At 34.2% G+C, this 15,403-nt stretch overlaps 1 protein-coding gene across 3 annotated transcripts in view; it reads left to right on the plus strand.

Moving 5' to 3' along the window:
• The first annotated feature begins 7,128 nt into the window (after positions 1 to 7,128).
• Positions 7,129 to 15,403, plus strand: part of LOC118198102 (dnaJ homolog subfamily B member 13-like) — a 30,877-nt gene continuing 22,602 nt past the window's right edge. For 2 of the 3 annotated variants that reach the window (XM_035369698.2, XM_035369699.2), the window contains exon 1: positions 8,791 to 8,936. In XM_035369698.2, the coding sequence (XP_035225589.1) occupies positions 8,833 to 8,936 (104 nt within the window). In that variant the 5' untranslated portion in view covers positions 8,791 to 8,832. Of the gene's footprint in view, positions 7,423 to 8,790; positions 8,937 to 15,403 lie in introns of those variants that run through there. The other variant, XR_004759699.2, reaches the window with a different exon arrangement.

A 15,403-nucleotide genomic window follows, 5' to 3' on the forward strand; every position in this document is an offset into this window, starting at 1 on the left:
TTTTTGGATTGATAAACCGGAAATATGGTTTTTTCAAGTTGAAGCTCAGTTCAAAATTAGTAATATCGTTTCAGAAGAAACGAAATTTAATTATTTAGTTTTACAGCTTGAACCTAAGATCGTCGAAAATATTTGGGACATTGTAACGAACGATAGTGCCACAAAATATTCGGATGCTAAAATTAGGTTATTACATTTATTCAAAGAAAGTGAAAATGTACGGATTAAACATTTGATTACTGGTATCGAACTTGGAGACATGAAACCAAGCCAACTTTTGCAGAAGTTGAGATCAGTTGCTACTACAGATGTGTCTGAAAATCTAATCAAAACTTTATGGCTGGAGAAGCTACCTGACTCCATAAAAAATATATTATTAGTTAGTGATGAAGATGTAACCAAGTTAGCGTCTATGGCAGATAAAATTAGTGATATGAATCGGAAACCAGAAGTATTTAGTACTAATGCTCCTTCCGTTCCCGCAAATGATTTGTTGCAAAGAATTACCTTTCTTGAACAAAAAATTGATCAAATAACCATTCGCTCAAGACGCAGGGACTCGGATTTACGTAATTCACGTTCACGGTCTCGAAGCCGATCTCGTAAACGATATGACCCTACTGGCAAATTTTGTTTTTATCACTTTCGTTTTGGAGCAAAATGCATTCCAGAGAAATGCAAGCCTCCGTGTGCTTGGGTAAAAAACGATTTCAAAAACCAGGAAAACTCGAATCTGCAGTAGGTTCAGCGGCAAACGCTGCTGCAGAAAATATGAAGGATTGTCGCAAATTTCGTTTATTCGTTCGTGACCGAAGATCAAATTTGCACTTTCTTATTGATAGCGGAGCTGACGTAAGCATAATTCCTGCTAGTTCACAGAATAAATGTAAAACTGAATATAAACTGTATACAGCTAATGGCACAGATATTTCCACTTATGGCATAAAAACGCTAACTCTTGATTTGGGATTACGTCGTGATTTTCAGTTTCCATTCATAATTGCTGATGTCACAAAAGGTATTTTAGGAGCTGACTTTCTTCACAAATATAAATTGCTTATCGATATAAATAAGAAAAAATTAATTGATGGCGTAACACAGCTTTGTGTCCAGTGTGATGTCGCTGCTATTTCCAGTGATTACTCAGTAACCACATTAAATAAATCCATAAAAATTTTCGATTTACTGTCGAAATATCCCGAAATTTCTAAACCTAACCTTTTTCCTACACAAATTAAACATGGTGTTACACATTTTATTACGACTGATGGTCAACCCGTTTATTCAAAGGCACGACAGCTCGATCCAAAACGCTTAGCTATAGCTAAAAAGGAATTTAAATTTATGCTTGACAATGGAATACTTCGTCCATCAAACTCCCAGTGGTCAAGCCCCTTGCACCTTGTTACGAAAAAGGATGGTTCATATCGTCCTTGCGGAGACTACCGACGATTGAATGCGCAGACGATACCTGATCGATACCCGATTCCTCGCATTGAAGATTTTCATCATATTTTAAGAGGTACAAATATTTTTTCTAAAATTGATTTATTCAAAGCTTATTTTCAAATTCCCATTGCAGAAGAAGACAAATGTAAAACGGCTATCATCACTCCTTTCGGTTTATACGAATTTAATGTAATGAGTTTCGGTTTAAAAAATGCTCCTGCAACGTTCCAAAGATTTATTCATGAAGTCTTTAGAGGATTAGAATTCGTTTTTCCCTATTTAGACGATATACTCATTGCATCCAGTACCCATGAAGAACATGAAAATCACCTTAAATTAGTTTTCGAAAGATTACATACATTTGGGTTAAGAATTAATGTTTCAAAATCTGTCTTTGCTGTTCCCCAAATCGAGTTTCTAGGCTAAATTACACCTAAGGGTTCCCGTCCTTTGCCAGAAAGAGTTCAAGCTATTACTAACTACAAACGACCAGAAACAATTCATGAACTTAGAACCTTTCTTGGAATACTTAATTTTTATCGTCGTTATATAAAGGATGCAGCGAAGAATCAAGCATTGTTACATGCGTATCTCAAGGGAGCTAAAAAGAGGGACAAACGTAAAATCGAATGGACTGAAGAAGCTGAAAAACAGTTTGAAACGTGCAAGAATGACCTGGTGAACACGGCACTGTTGTCTTTTCCCAATTCTGAACTACCTCTGGCTTTATTTACAGATGCTTCAGATACTGCGATTGGCTCAGTGTTGCAACAATATGAAAACTCCTCGTGGAAGCCAATAGCATTTTTTTCTAAAAAATTAAGTGATACTCAGCAAAAATATAGCACCTATGATAGAGAACTATTAAGCATATATCTTTCGGTTAGACACTTTAAGCATTATCTAGAAGGAAGAGTATTTACAATTTATACAGATCACAAGCCCTTAATATTCGCCTTTCGTCAAAAACTTGACAAAGCAGCACCTAGACAGGCTCGCCAACTTCAATACATCTCCCAGTTTTCGAATGATATCAAATATGTAAAAGGTGAGAATAATATTGTGGCGGATACATTATCTAGAGTTAATGAAATTTCATCGATAGATTATGATAAAATAGCTGATGAACAAACTCAAGATGAAGAACTGAAGAGTTTGCAAACCACTACTTCCTTGAATTTCAAGCAATGTTCTCTACCTTCGGGGAAATATTTGTGGTGTGATACATCAACTAAACATGTTCGGCCGTATATTCCTCAGGCTTTCAGAAAACACGTCTTTCAACGAATTCATGGTTTATCACATCCAGGAATAAAATCGACTATGAAATTAATGACATCAAAATTCATTTGGCCTAACATAAAAAAAGATGTACAGTTGTGGACAAGAACCTGCATTCCTTGCCAAAAAGCTAAAATCAGTCGGCACACCAAAACAAAATTAGGTGAGTTTGAAGTACCACCAGGAAGATTTTCTGTCATCCATATCGATCTCATAGGACCACTTCCACCATCTAAAGGGAATATTTATTGTCTTACTTGCATAGATAGATTTTCGAATTGGATGGAAGCAATTCCTTTAGAAAATATTTCCGCTGAGAACGTCGCAAGAGCCTTTTATAGCAACTGGATTGCGCGTTTCGGAACGCCAAGTAAACTCATTAGTGATCGTGGATCCCAATTTAAAAGTGATACATTACGAGCTTTGTCCAAAATCTGTGGCATCAATTTACAACACACTACTGCCTACCACCCGTCGTGTAATGGCAAAGTTGAGCGCCTTCATCGAACATTAAAAACAGCATTAAAAGCACACAACAACATATCTTGGACGGACACGTTACCAACAGTACTTTTGGGTTTGCGTACTATTCAAGAAGATAGCAATCATTCTATCGCGCAAGTAGTTTATGGCCAGAGTCTCAGACTTCCTGGAGAGTTTTTCAGCGAACCAAGTATCCAGACAGCATCGGAGACTTTTGCTAATAAACTCCAGAAACAGATGGAAGTTGTTGGACCGAGACTAATTCGTAAAAATTCATCTGAACAGATATTTGTCCATAAAGACTTAAAAACTTGTTCTCATGTGTTTCAGCGAATAGATCGGGTAAAAAAACCTTTGGAACCTCCTTATGAAGGACCATTTCCTGTTATTGATCGCAAGGACAAATATTTTACTATTAGCATAAAAGGAAAACATGTTAATGTATCCCTGGATCGCTTGAAACCAGCATATATTTTAGCTGAGGAAAATTCTCAGTTGATACAACCTGACTACACTAATTTGCAGAGACCGGACTCAAATTCGGATGTGAATCAAAAACATTCTCGCACAGGCAGAACTATACGTTTACCTGTTAGATTCAAGGACTGACTAAATTATTTTGACAGTGGTTAACACTGCAATACTAGTTACTACCTATTTCTCCATCTTCGTAACGTAACTTAGTTACTGGTGGGGGGAGTAGTGTAGTGGTCCAGTTATTGCATGAGAAATAATTATTTTTTATTTCATATATTTGTTCATATATTTAATTATTTTATAAAATTAACTATAATATTTTGTTCATATTCATATTTATATTTAAATTTCTTTATGCTGAATGGCAACTAGTTCTAGTTCTGATTCATGATTGCTAGGTTTTGGTTTCAAAACGTTGCTCGTAGCGTAGCATTTCGATAGCTGGAAAATAAAATGCAATAACTTAGCTATTTGTTTATAATTCATGCTGTTACTAGTCATAAATTAATTTTAAACATTAGTAGCCAAGGCTACATTGGCCTTGATATGGCCATTTCTTACGAATCGTAATATTTGTCTTAGGGCACAGGGTTAAACAGTGTCCTAGGGCTTAACCTATTTGTCATGTTCAAGTTAACATCTAAGTTTCGAGAATAGGCTATCATTTAGTATATGTGCAAATCATATAATAATATATCCATAAGTCTCTTTCTTGAGCAAAGTTACATTGTCTAATACACATACACAATCAAATCCGAAAGTAGTTGAAATATTTTTCCTCACAAATGCATTTTAGTTAACTTTTAAAACTAATTTAGTGTCACATAAACAGAAAATGAGTCAATTTTTTTTTTAAATCAAGATTTGCCTCCTAGGTATTTAACTTCGTCAACCCAGGCAATTTCTTCATCAAACAGAAAAGGTCTAGGTGGAGTGAAATTTGTTTGGCCTTTGCGAAAAATTATTGCTTTTGATTTTTCGGTATTAACTGCAATCCTCCAAAGAGTGAGCCAATTTTCTGAAGAAAGAGCTGGACATCAGTAACAGTAGAAGCTTGGGTCATAATTGCCGTATCATCAGCGAAAAGAGCAATGGTAATTTGTGAGTCCTTAGGAATATCGTAAATGTAAATGTTATATAAATACGGAGAAAGTACAGATCCTTGGGGCACTCCAGGGAAATTTTTTTTCGTGGAAGAAACAGAACTGCCAATTTTCACTGCAAAGATTCTGTCTTGGAGATAGAAAGCAATAAGTCTAATACAGTGATCGGGGAAGTTTAACTTGGTAAGTTTGTATATAAGTCCCCGGTGCCATACCCTATCTAAAGCTTTCGCAATATCAAGGAAAATGGCTCCGTTAGGGAACTTACAATTTGAAACCGTCAGTAATATAGTCGATGACACGAAGCAGCTGGTGATTAGTACTGTGAAGTTGACGGAAGCTAAACTGTTCTTCTGGAATGTAGGAGCTCTGTGGAATAATTTGATTAAGATGATAAAGAATAATGTTTTCAGCTATTTTAGAAAGTTGACTGAGAAGGCTGATTGGGCGGTAGTTCTGAAGAAACGTTGAATTTTGATGCGGTTTTGGGAAGACGACGATGATGGCATGTTCCATATAATAGGAAAGAGAATTTGATGATAGAGTTGATTATCTTAGTAAGACAAGGAATGGCATTGATAGGAAGATGTTTCAACGCTTTGGTAGAAATACCATCAACACCAGGAGCTTTTCTGGGTTTTAAGGAGCTAATACAATCTGCAACCAGCTTAGGCGTGGCAAGGAATGTAAAGTTAAAAGGACCTGGGATTTTTAGGAAGGTATTAACAGTATCATTAACTTTGGAGATATGATTGTTGTCGTAGTGGGTAGTATTGGGAGTAAACGTTTCTTCTAGTATATCTGCAAAGGTGTTAGCTTTATCTTCGTCTGAATAAATCATTCCGTTGGTACCATGAAGTGGCGGAATTTGCTTGAAGGGTTTCTTAAATTTCTTTGCAATGTCAAAAAGAGACTTATCTTCAGTTGCATGAGAGTTGAGGAAGTTTCGCCAGCGTTACGTCTTGAAATTACTAATGTCCTTTTAGATGTCACGTTGAAGAGCGTTCAGTTGAGTTTTGAACCTTTGGTCTCTTGTATTTTGCCAGTTTTTCCTAATACGACTTTTGCATTTGATTTTTTGTCTTATGCTGGCTGGAAGAGGAGTTCTTAGCATCAACTATGGGGACTTTTCTGTAACCTCTCGCCTTGGCATACGTTATGCTTTGCTGGTGTGGTTGGCTGGCGTCTGCTATACACTACTGGCGATTATCATTGACCATTAAAGCCACTACGCGAGAGGATAATAAAATTAAAGAGCTACAAATTCTCGAAAAGGAATTTTTTCATATTCATAAGGGAGCCCTTTAATTTCTCAGAAATAAGAATAAGCATAAAGACTTAAAGACTGACTAAGGTAAGCACTACCTCATTAAGCTAAATGAAAATTTCTGCCGTAATGCTGAAACAAATTATGATTAAATTTTGCTGAAATCCTAAACTATGAAATTGTTCCAGAAGATCACTTTTCAGATCCTACGCAACACATTATTCCTATCCTATGCAACACATCTATTAAAGATGTTAGATCTATATACATAATTGTTTGTTTACATCATCATCTCTAATGCACAACTTTTAATTTAGGAACATTTCCTTCGTCATTTCAGGTGTCTTCAATTTATCACACTTTTTTACCTTATCAGCAATGGTCCAGGCTCTCAGATCAACGGATCGAGTCCAGCTGCTAACAATGACATACTTTATGTCCCTCGCTCATAAAAGGTCATTTTTGAATCATCCACCTTCTGTTCTGCACCATTCATCAATCATTATACTTTTTCCTGCATTTGTGCCTTTTTAATTAATTTTAAAATTTCGAAATCTGTGAAAATCTGATTTAAAACATGGACTACAGCATACTGATTCAAGTCTCTGAACTTTTGTCATACATCCTGTGAATTGATCCCTGATCATGTACGTAGTTTTATTTAAAAGTACCTTATTTTAATTTCTCAATTTTGGTTGCTTTTACTCTTCTGAAACACAATTTAGTTTATTCCTCACCGTGAAGTGGCTAAGGTAAATTCTAGTATTGCCAGCTCTAACTAAAATAAAATATCCAAAAATTGAGATGAATTTAAAAAGAACTTTTATCATGGCAGTAAATATGGGGTGAAATATCAAACAAAAATGCATTAGGAAACAAATTTAAAGTAATTAAAAAAATTAAAAGGGAAATTTTTCAAACCCAGAGTCGAGTAAAAGTGCTGACAAAAAAAAAAAAAAAAAAAAAAAAAAAAAAAAAAAAAAAGAAGAAGAGGACTGTGAAACAATGATTATGAATGAAGCAGATTACAAACACTGGGATTAGAAATTGCAATCGAGGGTACGCAAACTGTGATGCCAATGTAATGACTTCAGTTAAAGAACTGATTGGAAACATTTTACCAGATAAACATTTAAGTAGCGGGGATGAATAAAAAAATGCAGAAATAATCCAATCTTCTTTTCAAAATGTTATCTACTACATGCGAGGAGACACTTCAAGAGCTGAATTCGATTCATAGTGCTTTGCTTAAGATTCAGAATCAAAAGACACGTCAGGGGACAATTCTAGCTGTTTTCTTAAAAAAAAGTTAAATTTTGCTTCAAAATGTTCTTGGAAAGAAAATTGCTTATTCAAATATAGGTATGACTTTATTTTAAAATTTTACGTGACTTTGTACAGAAATTTGCATTTTTATGATTTTAAAAATATTAAATTTGTATGAATATCATTTTAAAATATTAATTATAAAAATGTTTAATTGTTTAAATATTAATATTAATTATAAAAATGTTTAATTGTTTAAATATTAATATTAATTAATTATTTATTTTAAATATTATTTTAAAATTTATTTGAACATAATTAACATTTTAAACAAATTGAATGTCCGAAAATAAAGTTATGTAATGTTAGTAGTAGGTTAGTAATATCAAAATTGTGCAGCTAATATATATGTATGTTTCACATCATAAATTAAAGTTCCGTTTATACGATCCTTTTTACTTATATGTCGTTTATGAATGGTCCTTTGAAAGACGTTTAAACGATGCCCCATTATATCAAGAGAATTAAATTTTATCTCTCTACTACTTATCTGTCTACTATCTAAAACAATTTAAATGTAGAACTCGTTTATCTTCTGTATAAAAAACAATCTTATTACTTCTATATTAAAAAACAACTTAATTTTTTCCTCACATATATGAAAAATATCCAAATCTTCCTATCAAACTTGAAGTAGTACTTCAAGTTTTATAGGACTAACTTGAAATAGTACTTCAATCAATATTTTTTAAAGTACTTGAAGTAGTACTTCAGTCAATATTTTCATTACAGGAAACATGCGCCAAACAATTTTCTATAGGAAGAGATATAAGCTAAATATGTATTAACTTGATATATCGAAAGGAAAATATATTGTCCTCATTAACTCATTTCGGCTGTGATATAAGTTTTCTGAGCTTAAAATTTTGGATTAGAGTAAAGCCCACAAGGGTTATATGCCTAAGGGAAAGGAGGTCATCAAGGAGGATTTTTAAGGAAAATAGGCTTATAATTCATGATACACATGGCAAAAACCCGAAAACTCCCATGCAGCAGCTAGGATTTTAACCGGACCGACTTACTGGTGCTCAGTGATCTTACCGCTCGACCCCTAGTGGGACCACTGCTCGCCCAATAGTGTGCCAATTAGCATTACTCTGGTTCCTTGAAGGCACCATTTTATAGAGCCCGTTGCAAATACTATTTAATTCAAAAACTAAAATCCAAATTCTTTTGATAAAACTAAGTGGTCATCAATTTATATAACTAGTTAGCAGTTAATTTTGGATTTCTTCTCACAATTATTGATTGCATGCGACTATAAAATTAGAGTCAATGAAAATAAAGTATGCTATAAATTTTGAGAAATTACCAATTCAGTAGCTTATTATTCAGTTAGTTGAAATTAATATTCTTTGATTTGGCAACATCCATTAAAAACTGATTTGGCTTAGGAACTTTAAATTTTAGCAATAAAATTTTTAGTAAGAAATTATACCAAAGACAATGGGTTTGGACTATTACAGTTTATTGGAAATCACTAGAAATGCTAATGATGAGGATATTAAAGAGGCGTATAGGAAACTTGCATTAAAGTATCATCCCAAAAGGTAAGTTGCTCGCAAAAAAAGTTAAAAGAAGAGTAACCAATTAACGCTGCTTAAAACGGGAAAAAAACTACATTTTAAATGCCTCTTGTCTGTCTTGGACACAAAGCAAAATTTTATAATTCTTCACAGATATCCCACTGCTGATTACTATACTCGATTTTCATTACTTGCGAGGGCTACTTCCCGGAACTTCAAAAACAGCTTTTGCCAGAAAATACATTTTCCTCTAAATAATTAGGCTAGTTCTTAGAAAAGACGTCGTCAAATTCGACAATTCGATCACAAATAGCATAACAGATATCGTTAATTGGCTTTGTTTCATTAATTCCTTATTGTGCTTTTCTTTAATATTTATGGTTAGAGTAGATTGGAGGGTGCCTCTTGTATTATCGCGAAGTTGTTGTTTCATTTATGGTAACCTGTGTAGTTGAATGTTATGGAACCCTATTACGACTCAATTGGTTGCATGATTGCGGTAAATTTTGAATTATGGGAAAAGATGTGTAAGGGCTTGTGGTGTGTGTGTTGGTTAGGAAGTACATTGCTTGCTTTGTGGTTTAGACGGTAGAATGGTTGAATGTGGTAAGATTAATTAAGTTTCGGTACGATTTGGAACAAAAGGGGAAAAGAGCATTAATTGAGTGGTGTGTAAATGAAGGTTTACTTAGAAGCCATCGTAAGTGTCCTGTTTGTAGGAAGGAAAAAAATGCGTATGGTCGAAAGTCGGAGGTTACCGGCACTACGGAGGATATTTTTGACTCTTATTTTTGGGAACTTATGTGGCGTCGCCAGTATACAGATTCTAGTTCAGATAATTTTAAGAAGTTTTTGGGTGCTGTTAAGGAATTTTGTTTGACTGAAGAAACGGAAATTTCTAAATAAGGTTAGTGGATATTTCCTTTTTGTAGAGCTAAAATGAATTTCCTTTTTTATGTTATTTGATTGCTTAATTTAAAATGTAGTTTAATGAGATTATAAATTTTTTGTTGGCTGCTCCTTTGACTTTTTAAGTGAATATAGATCGATGTGTACATGGAGTCAAGGGAGTGCGCAATGCCAAGTTTGTGCAATTCTTTGACTTTTTTAAGGGAAAATAGGTCGATGTGTACATGGATAAAGTCAAGGGAGTGCAAAATGCCAAGTTTGTGCAATCCTCTGATTTTTTTAAGTGAAAATAGGTCGATGTGTACATGGATACCGAGTTTGTGCAATTCTTTGACTTATTATTTTGTCTTTGTGTAGTAGCGCAATAATCGCCGCTGTACAAAGTCAAAATAACAACTCAAAGAATTGCAAACTCAGTATCCATGTACCGCCAAAAATCGGCAATTTTCGCCAAGGCGCACCCGGACGTATATTTTTACTATACTTATCATCTGCAAAAAAACTAAACTGCAAATAGTTTTATTTGAAGTTCAGTTTTTCTGAATATTTAGTTAACTCAACGGAATGTTTTCATATTCTGGAGTTCATATTTAGATCTTGGTTGTTTTTTAACGTGTTTGTTGTTGGTTCTTTAGTTAATAAAAATGCATCTCCACAGTAAAATTGGGTAATGTTATGCTATCGGGACCAGATTCAGATATTGCCAAATGTTGAAGATTTGGCGAAACATTCGAGGCATAAAAATAATCGGGTACTTTTACGTTTTGCCGGCGCAAACGATAAAGCCGCCAATAATGGTACAACTGATACCAAACGGATTATCTTCGCTGGTAACATTTTACGCCTCATTTTCAAAACAAGTCGCAGCCATTTCTTATCAGATTGATTGTCTTTCAATACTGGCATACAATTACATAAAATTTTTACAAAATAGCTGAATTTTATGCTGTAAGAACATTCGCAGTAATTAAGTCAATTAGATAGCAATCAAACCTCTCACCCAAGGTGAAAATATAGGAAAGGCAAAATCAAGGGTTAAATTCATCTATTCTAATGAGAATACACTAGCGAAGTAAAACATTGGGGTTTTACATAATTTCTGAGTAAGCTATTCGTACGAATTGAAATAATTCTTGCATTTAAACTTGTATTCCAAATTAAGATTTAACTTGAAATTAATGTAGATAATTAGAGAGAATTAGATTTTTGTAGCGCAGTTTAAGTGAGATGAGATCACTTGAAGTCACGTGATACGAACCGGTGAATCAAGATGTTGAACCATGAAAGCAAAGTAAATTCTTAAATTAATGTCTTTTTACAAATTTATTATCTTTATTTATTGGCTTTTTTCAAAATTTTAAACCATATTAAAATGTTTATGAATTCAAAATAAAAAATTCCTAGGCCTAACATTTGTTAACATTTTTTATGTCTATACTGTGTGTTGTCGCCAATAAAGTCTGCTTGGCGAGATTAGCGCCGGCGAAAAAGTAACATTATTTATGTGTATACCGTATGTTGTCGCCAACAAAATCTCGCCAAGCAGACTTTATTGGCGACAACACACAGTATAACACATAAAAAATGTAGACAAATGTTAGTTCCAAGAAATTTTAATTTTTAATTTTTTTTAATGTCGTTTAACATTTTGTAGAAAAGCCAATAAATAAAGACAATAAATTTTTAAAAAGACAATTTAAGAATTTACTATGCTTTCATGGTAAAACATTCTGATTCGCCGGTTCATATCACGTGACCCCAAGTGATATTATCTCACGTAAACTGCGCTACAAAAATCTAATTCTCTCAGTAATTATCTACATTAATTTCAAGTTAAATCTTAATTTGGAATACAAGTTTAAATGCAAGAATTATTTCAATTCTTACGAATAGCTTACTCAGAAATTATTTAAAACCGCAGTGCTTTACTTCGCTAGTGCCTTCTCATCAGAATTAAAATGTCTAAACTTAATTAATTGATGAATTTACTTAGATACATTGATACTTTTGATATGCCTGTTTCAGCAGGAATTATATCCCGCTATTACAGGCACCTCAAATAACCTCGGTTAGAGGAGACATAACATACAGTGCTTCGCAGAAATACCTTGACATGTAACTGCAGGAAGATTGTGTTGATGTGGCCCAGGCCAGTGTAAATGAAAATGTCATAATTTGATACTTCGAAATTGGCTGGAAGAAGTTAAGATTATTTATGGGGGATTCCGATAAATGTGGGTTGCATAGGGCTTTAAATTGATGTAAATTTCTAGTAACTCGTACTTAAAATTGTCTGAATAATTTACCTCCGCGTTGGTGATGGCTTTGTTGAAAAAAATATCGTTTAATTTATTGATGTATAACGCCAGACTTTGGAGTTTCAGGCCTCTGTGTAGCTGTTCACTGCGAACGAAAAAGGGGTCTCCTGTGATTTTTCGTAAGTAGTTGTTTGGGAAAACCTGCAATTTTTTTAGTACGGAGGTGGGAACAGAGCACCACGCAGGGGAGGCATATCTAAGGATGGGTCTTAATATTGATGTGTAAATGCGCTTCTTGCGAACAAGATCCAGTAGTGATGATGAATTTAACCCTTGACTTTGCCTTTTCTATATTCTCGCCATCGGGTGAGCGGTGTGATTGCATCCTAATTGAATTAGTTACTGCCCGCGAATGGCCTTAGGGCATAAAATTGAACTATCTGGTAAAAATTCTATGTAACTGTATGCCAGTATTGAAAGAAACAATCAATTTGATAAGAAATGGCTGCGACTTGTTTTGAAAATAAGACGTAAAAAGTTACTAGCGAGGATATTTCGTTCGGCATCAGTTGTACCATTACTGGCGACTTTATCGCCTGCGCTGGCAAAACGGAAAAGTACCAAAAAAAAATTTCAAGGGAAATAAATGGTGTAACAGATGATCGTAAAATTAGAAATTTTCAATGTAAAACATTTTCCCAAAGAAATCAGAGGGAAAAATTTGGTTAGCGAATTAAGATTAACGCGGAGTCAAGAAACTGCGGATATCAGTTCAAATGTCTGAAAACATTTGCATTTTAGGACGCTTTTGCCGCCACGTAGACTCAATTAAATAAGAATCCAATTGGTTACGGGTAGTGCTGCGTTGACGTTTATTTCACACTTCCCCCAATAACCTTTCAATAGTCTGACAATCAGTATCGAGATCGATAAAATTATATTTATGATTAACGCAGAAATGTTCAGATGCGGCGTACGTTAATTCTTCAGTGTCATACCCTTTCCAACAGTCTCAGAATATTACAGTGCCATCAATAATATTTTCTTCAATAACTTTAAGCAAAGTTCTGGCAAAGGGGCTACTAAAAATCCATTTTTGTTTCTTGGTAAATCTCGCCGTTCACTAACTGGGGCGGAAAGATACGACCAACATTGTTTTTTCGACCCGAAAAAAAGGCTTTCACAACTTCGACGGTATTATCACTGCCGCCTATTTTAATTGATGATCTAGATATTAATGCACGACCACAGACTTTCTTTATGTAACTGCTCCAGTCAACAACAGTGCAATGATTCATATCAAGCTGATACTGACCAAATTCAAGGGAAGTTAATTCTAAACACCATACATAAATGAAACGAATTTCCGTTAAGAAACTCATTCTCGATCCTTCAAATCAGTTTCTTTGAGAACGTAATCCTTTTTTTCTTTTCTGGACACACCATATCTTCACCTCTTGATTCCGCTGCATCCTTCGAATTGAAGCTGAGCTTTTTGTGTACTTTTTTCTGAGTGAATAATTTCTCTTCCTGAAGAAACTGTATGATGAATGTTTCATCATTGGGTAAGTCCCAAATTTTCATATTTAGGGCAAATACAATAATAATAAAAACCGTTATATATTTGGAATTTGAATTATCGTTGCCAGTTTAAAAAAAAATCCTTCTTTTACTTTTTAAAAATATAAACATTATAAGGACTTTAAACATTGGCGACTTCATGTGAAACAATCTCTTGGCTAATTCAGCAAAAGATTTGGTGAGTTTTGCAAAACTTTTGTAAATAAATTTCCTGAAAAAAAAAAAAAAAAAGGCGGGGAAAATACGTAATTTGAATCTTTGGTTAAAAAGAAATATGAGGTGAAACACGATACGGGAGCCTTGATCGTCAGGAGTATGAAAGTTGATTTAATTGCTAGGACGTATAGTGGCTCCCATTCGTTTTCGGAAACTTGTATTTTTAAAATTTTATTTACATATATCTTGTACTAAATATTGGGTACTTACGTACTAACGGAACCACAGTAGGTGCAAACTAGCAATTTTTTAAAGATGAAAAGGTAAAAGGGTACTTTTCCATTTCGTCGACACAGACGATAAAATCTCCAAAATTGGTACAACCGACATCAAACGGAATATCGCCGTTGGTAACCTTTTACGCCCCATTTTTAAAACATGTCGCGGCCATTTCTTATCAGATTGATCGTTGATTGTTTCTTTCAATACTGAAATACAATTACATAGAATTTTTACCAGATAGTTCAATTTCATGCCCTAAGGCCGTTTGGGGTTTTTAAGTCAATTAGGGTGCAATCACACTGCTCACCCGAAGGCGAAAATATAGAAAAGGTGAAGTCAAGGGTTAAATTCATCCGTTCTAATGACAATGCACTAGCGAAGTAAAGCACTGCTGCTTGACATTATTTCTGAGTAAGCAATTCGTACGAACTGAAATAATTCTTGCATATAAACTTGTATTCCATATTATGATTTAACTTGAAATTAATGTAGAGAATTAGACTTTTATATTGTAGTTTACGTGAGATGAGATCACTTAGAGTCACGTGATATGAACCGGCGAATCAGGATGTTGTACCACGAAACATAGTAAATTCTTAAATTAACGTCTTTTTCCTAATACGTCAAAAATGGATGAAAAACCAATGAAAATTTGGGCATTGCCCAGAACCAGAGGAAGAACCTGTCAGATTCTTTCAAACGAAAGGCGTTATGCCTAAAATTGCAACTTGTGATAATAATCATGAAAAGAAATTGTATTTCGGAGACGAAATTCAATGGCGCTGCAACCTTTCAACTTGTCGCAGTAAAAGAAATATACGGAAAAGCACATAATTTGAGTAATCCAAAGTGAGTTTCTTGAAGTGTGTGAGGTTTATTTATGGTCGGAGCTAAGAATTAACTTCAGTTAAATGATGTGAAAAACATCTAGAAATCAGTCACGGAACAGTTGTGGATTGGAATAACTATACGCGCGAGGTTTGTGTGGAGTCTGTGTGGCCAAATTCTTACAAAACACTTATTTCCAATTTATTTAACTTATGAATACTTCTTACGAATTTTCTCTTCTGTGTTTGATATTGATGTTGAACTACCGCCCTTTCCTTACAAATGGAATTATTCGAATTGCACGAAAGCTTTGTTTCGAAGAGAAAAATCAAGAATATTACACTAACTGACTTTTATGAAAACTGTTTCCCATGTGACAAATTTCCAAAACTGACAACTCTGTCCCAGAAAATATGAGTTTATTTGGAAGCATCTATAAATTCGAGCAAAGTTTTTCAAGATGAAGTTCGTGAAATC

This window comes from Stegodyphus dumicola, chromosome 9, assembly GCF_044657685.1.
Source record: "Stegodyphus dumicola isolate Sdum_Otavi_A_Nest chromosome 9, ASM4465768v1".
NCBI lineage: Eukaryota > Metazoa > Arthropoda > Arachnida > Araneae > Eresidae > Stegodyphus > Stegodyphus dumicola.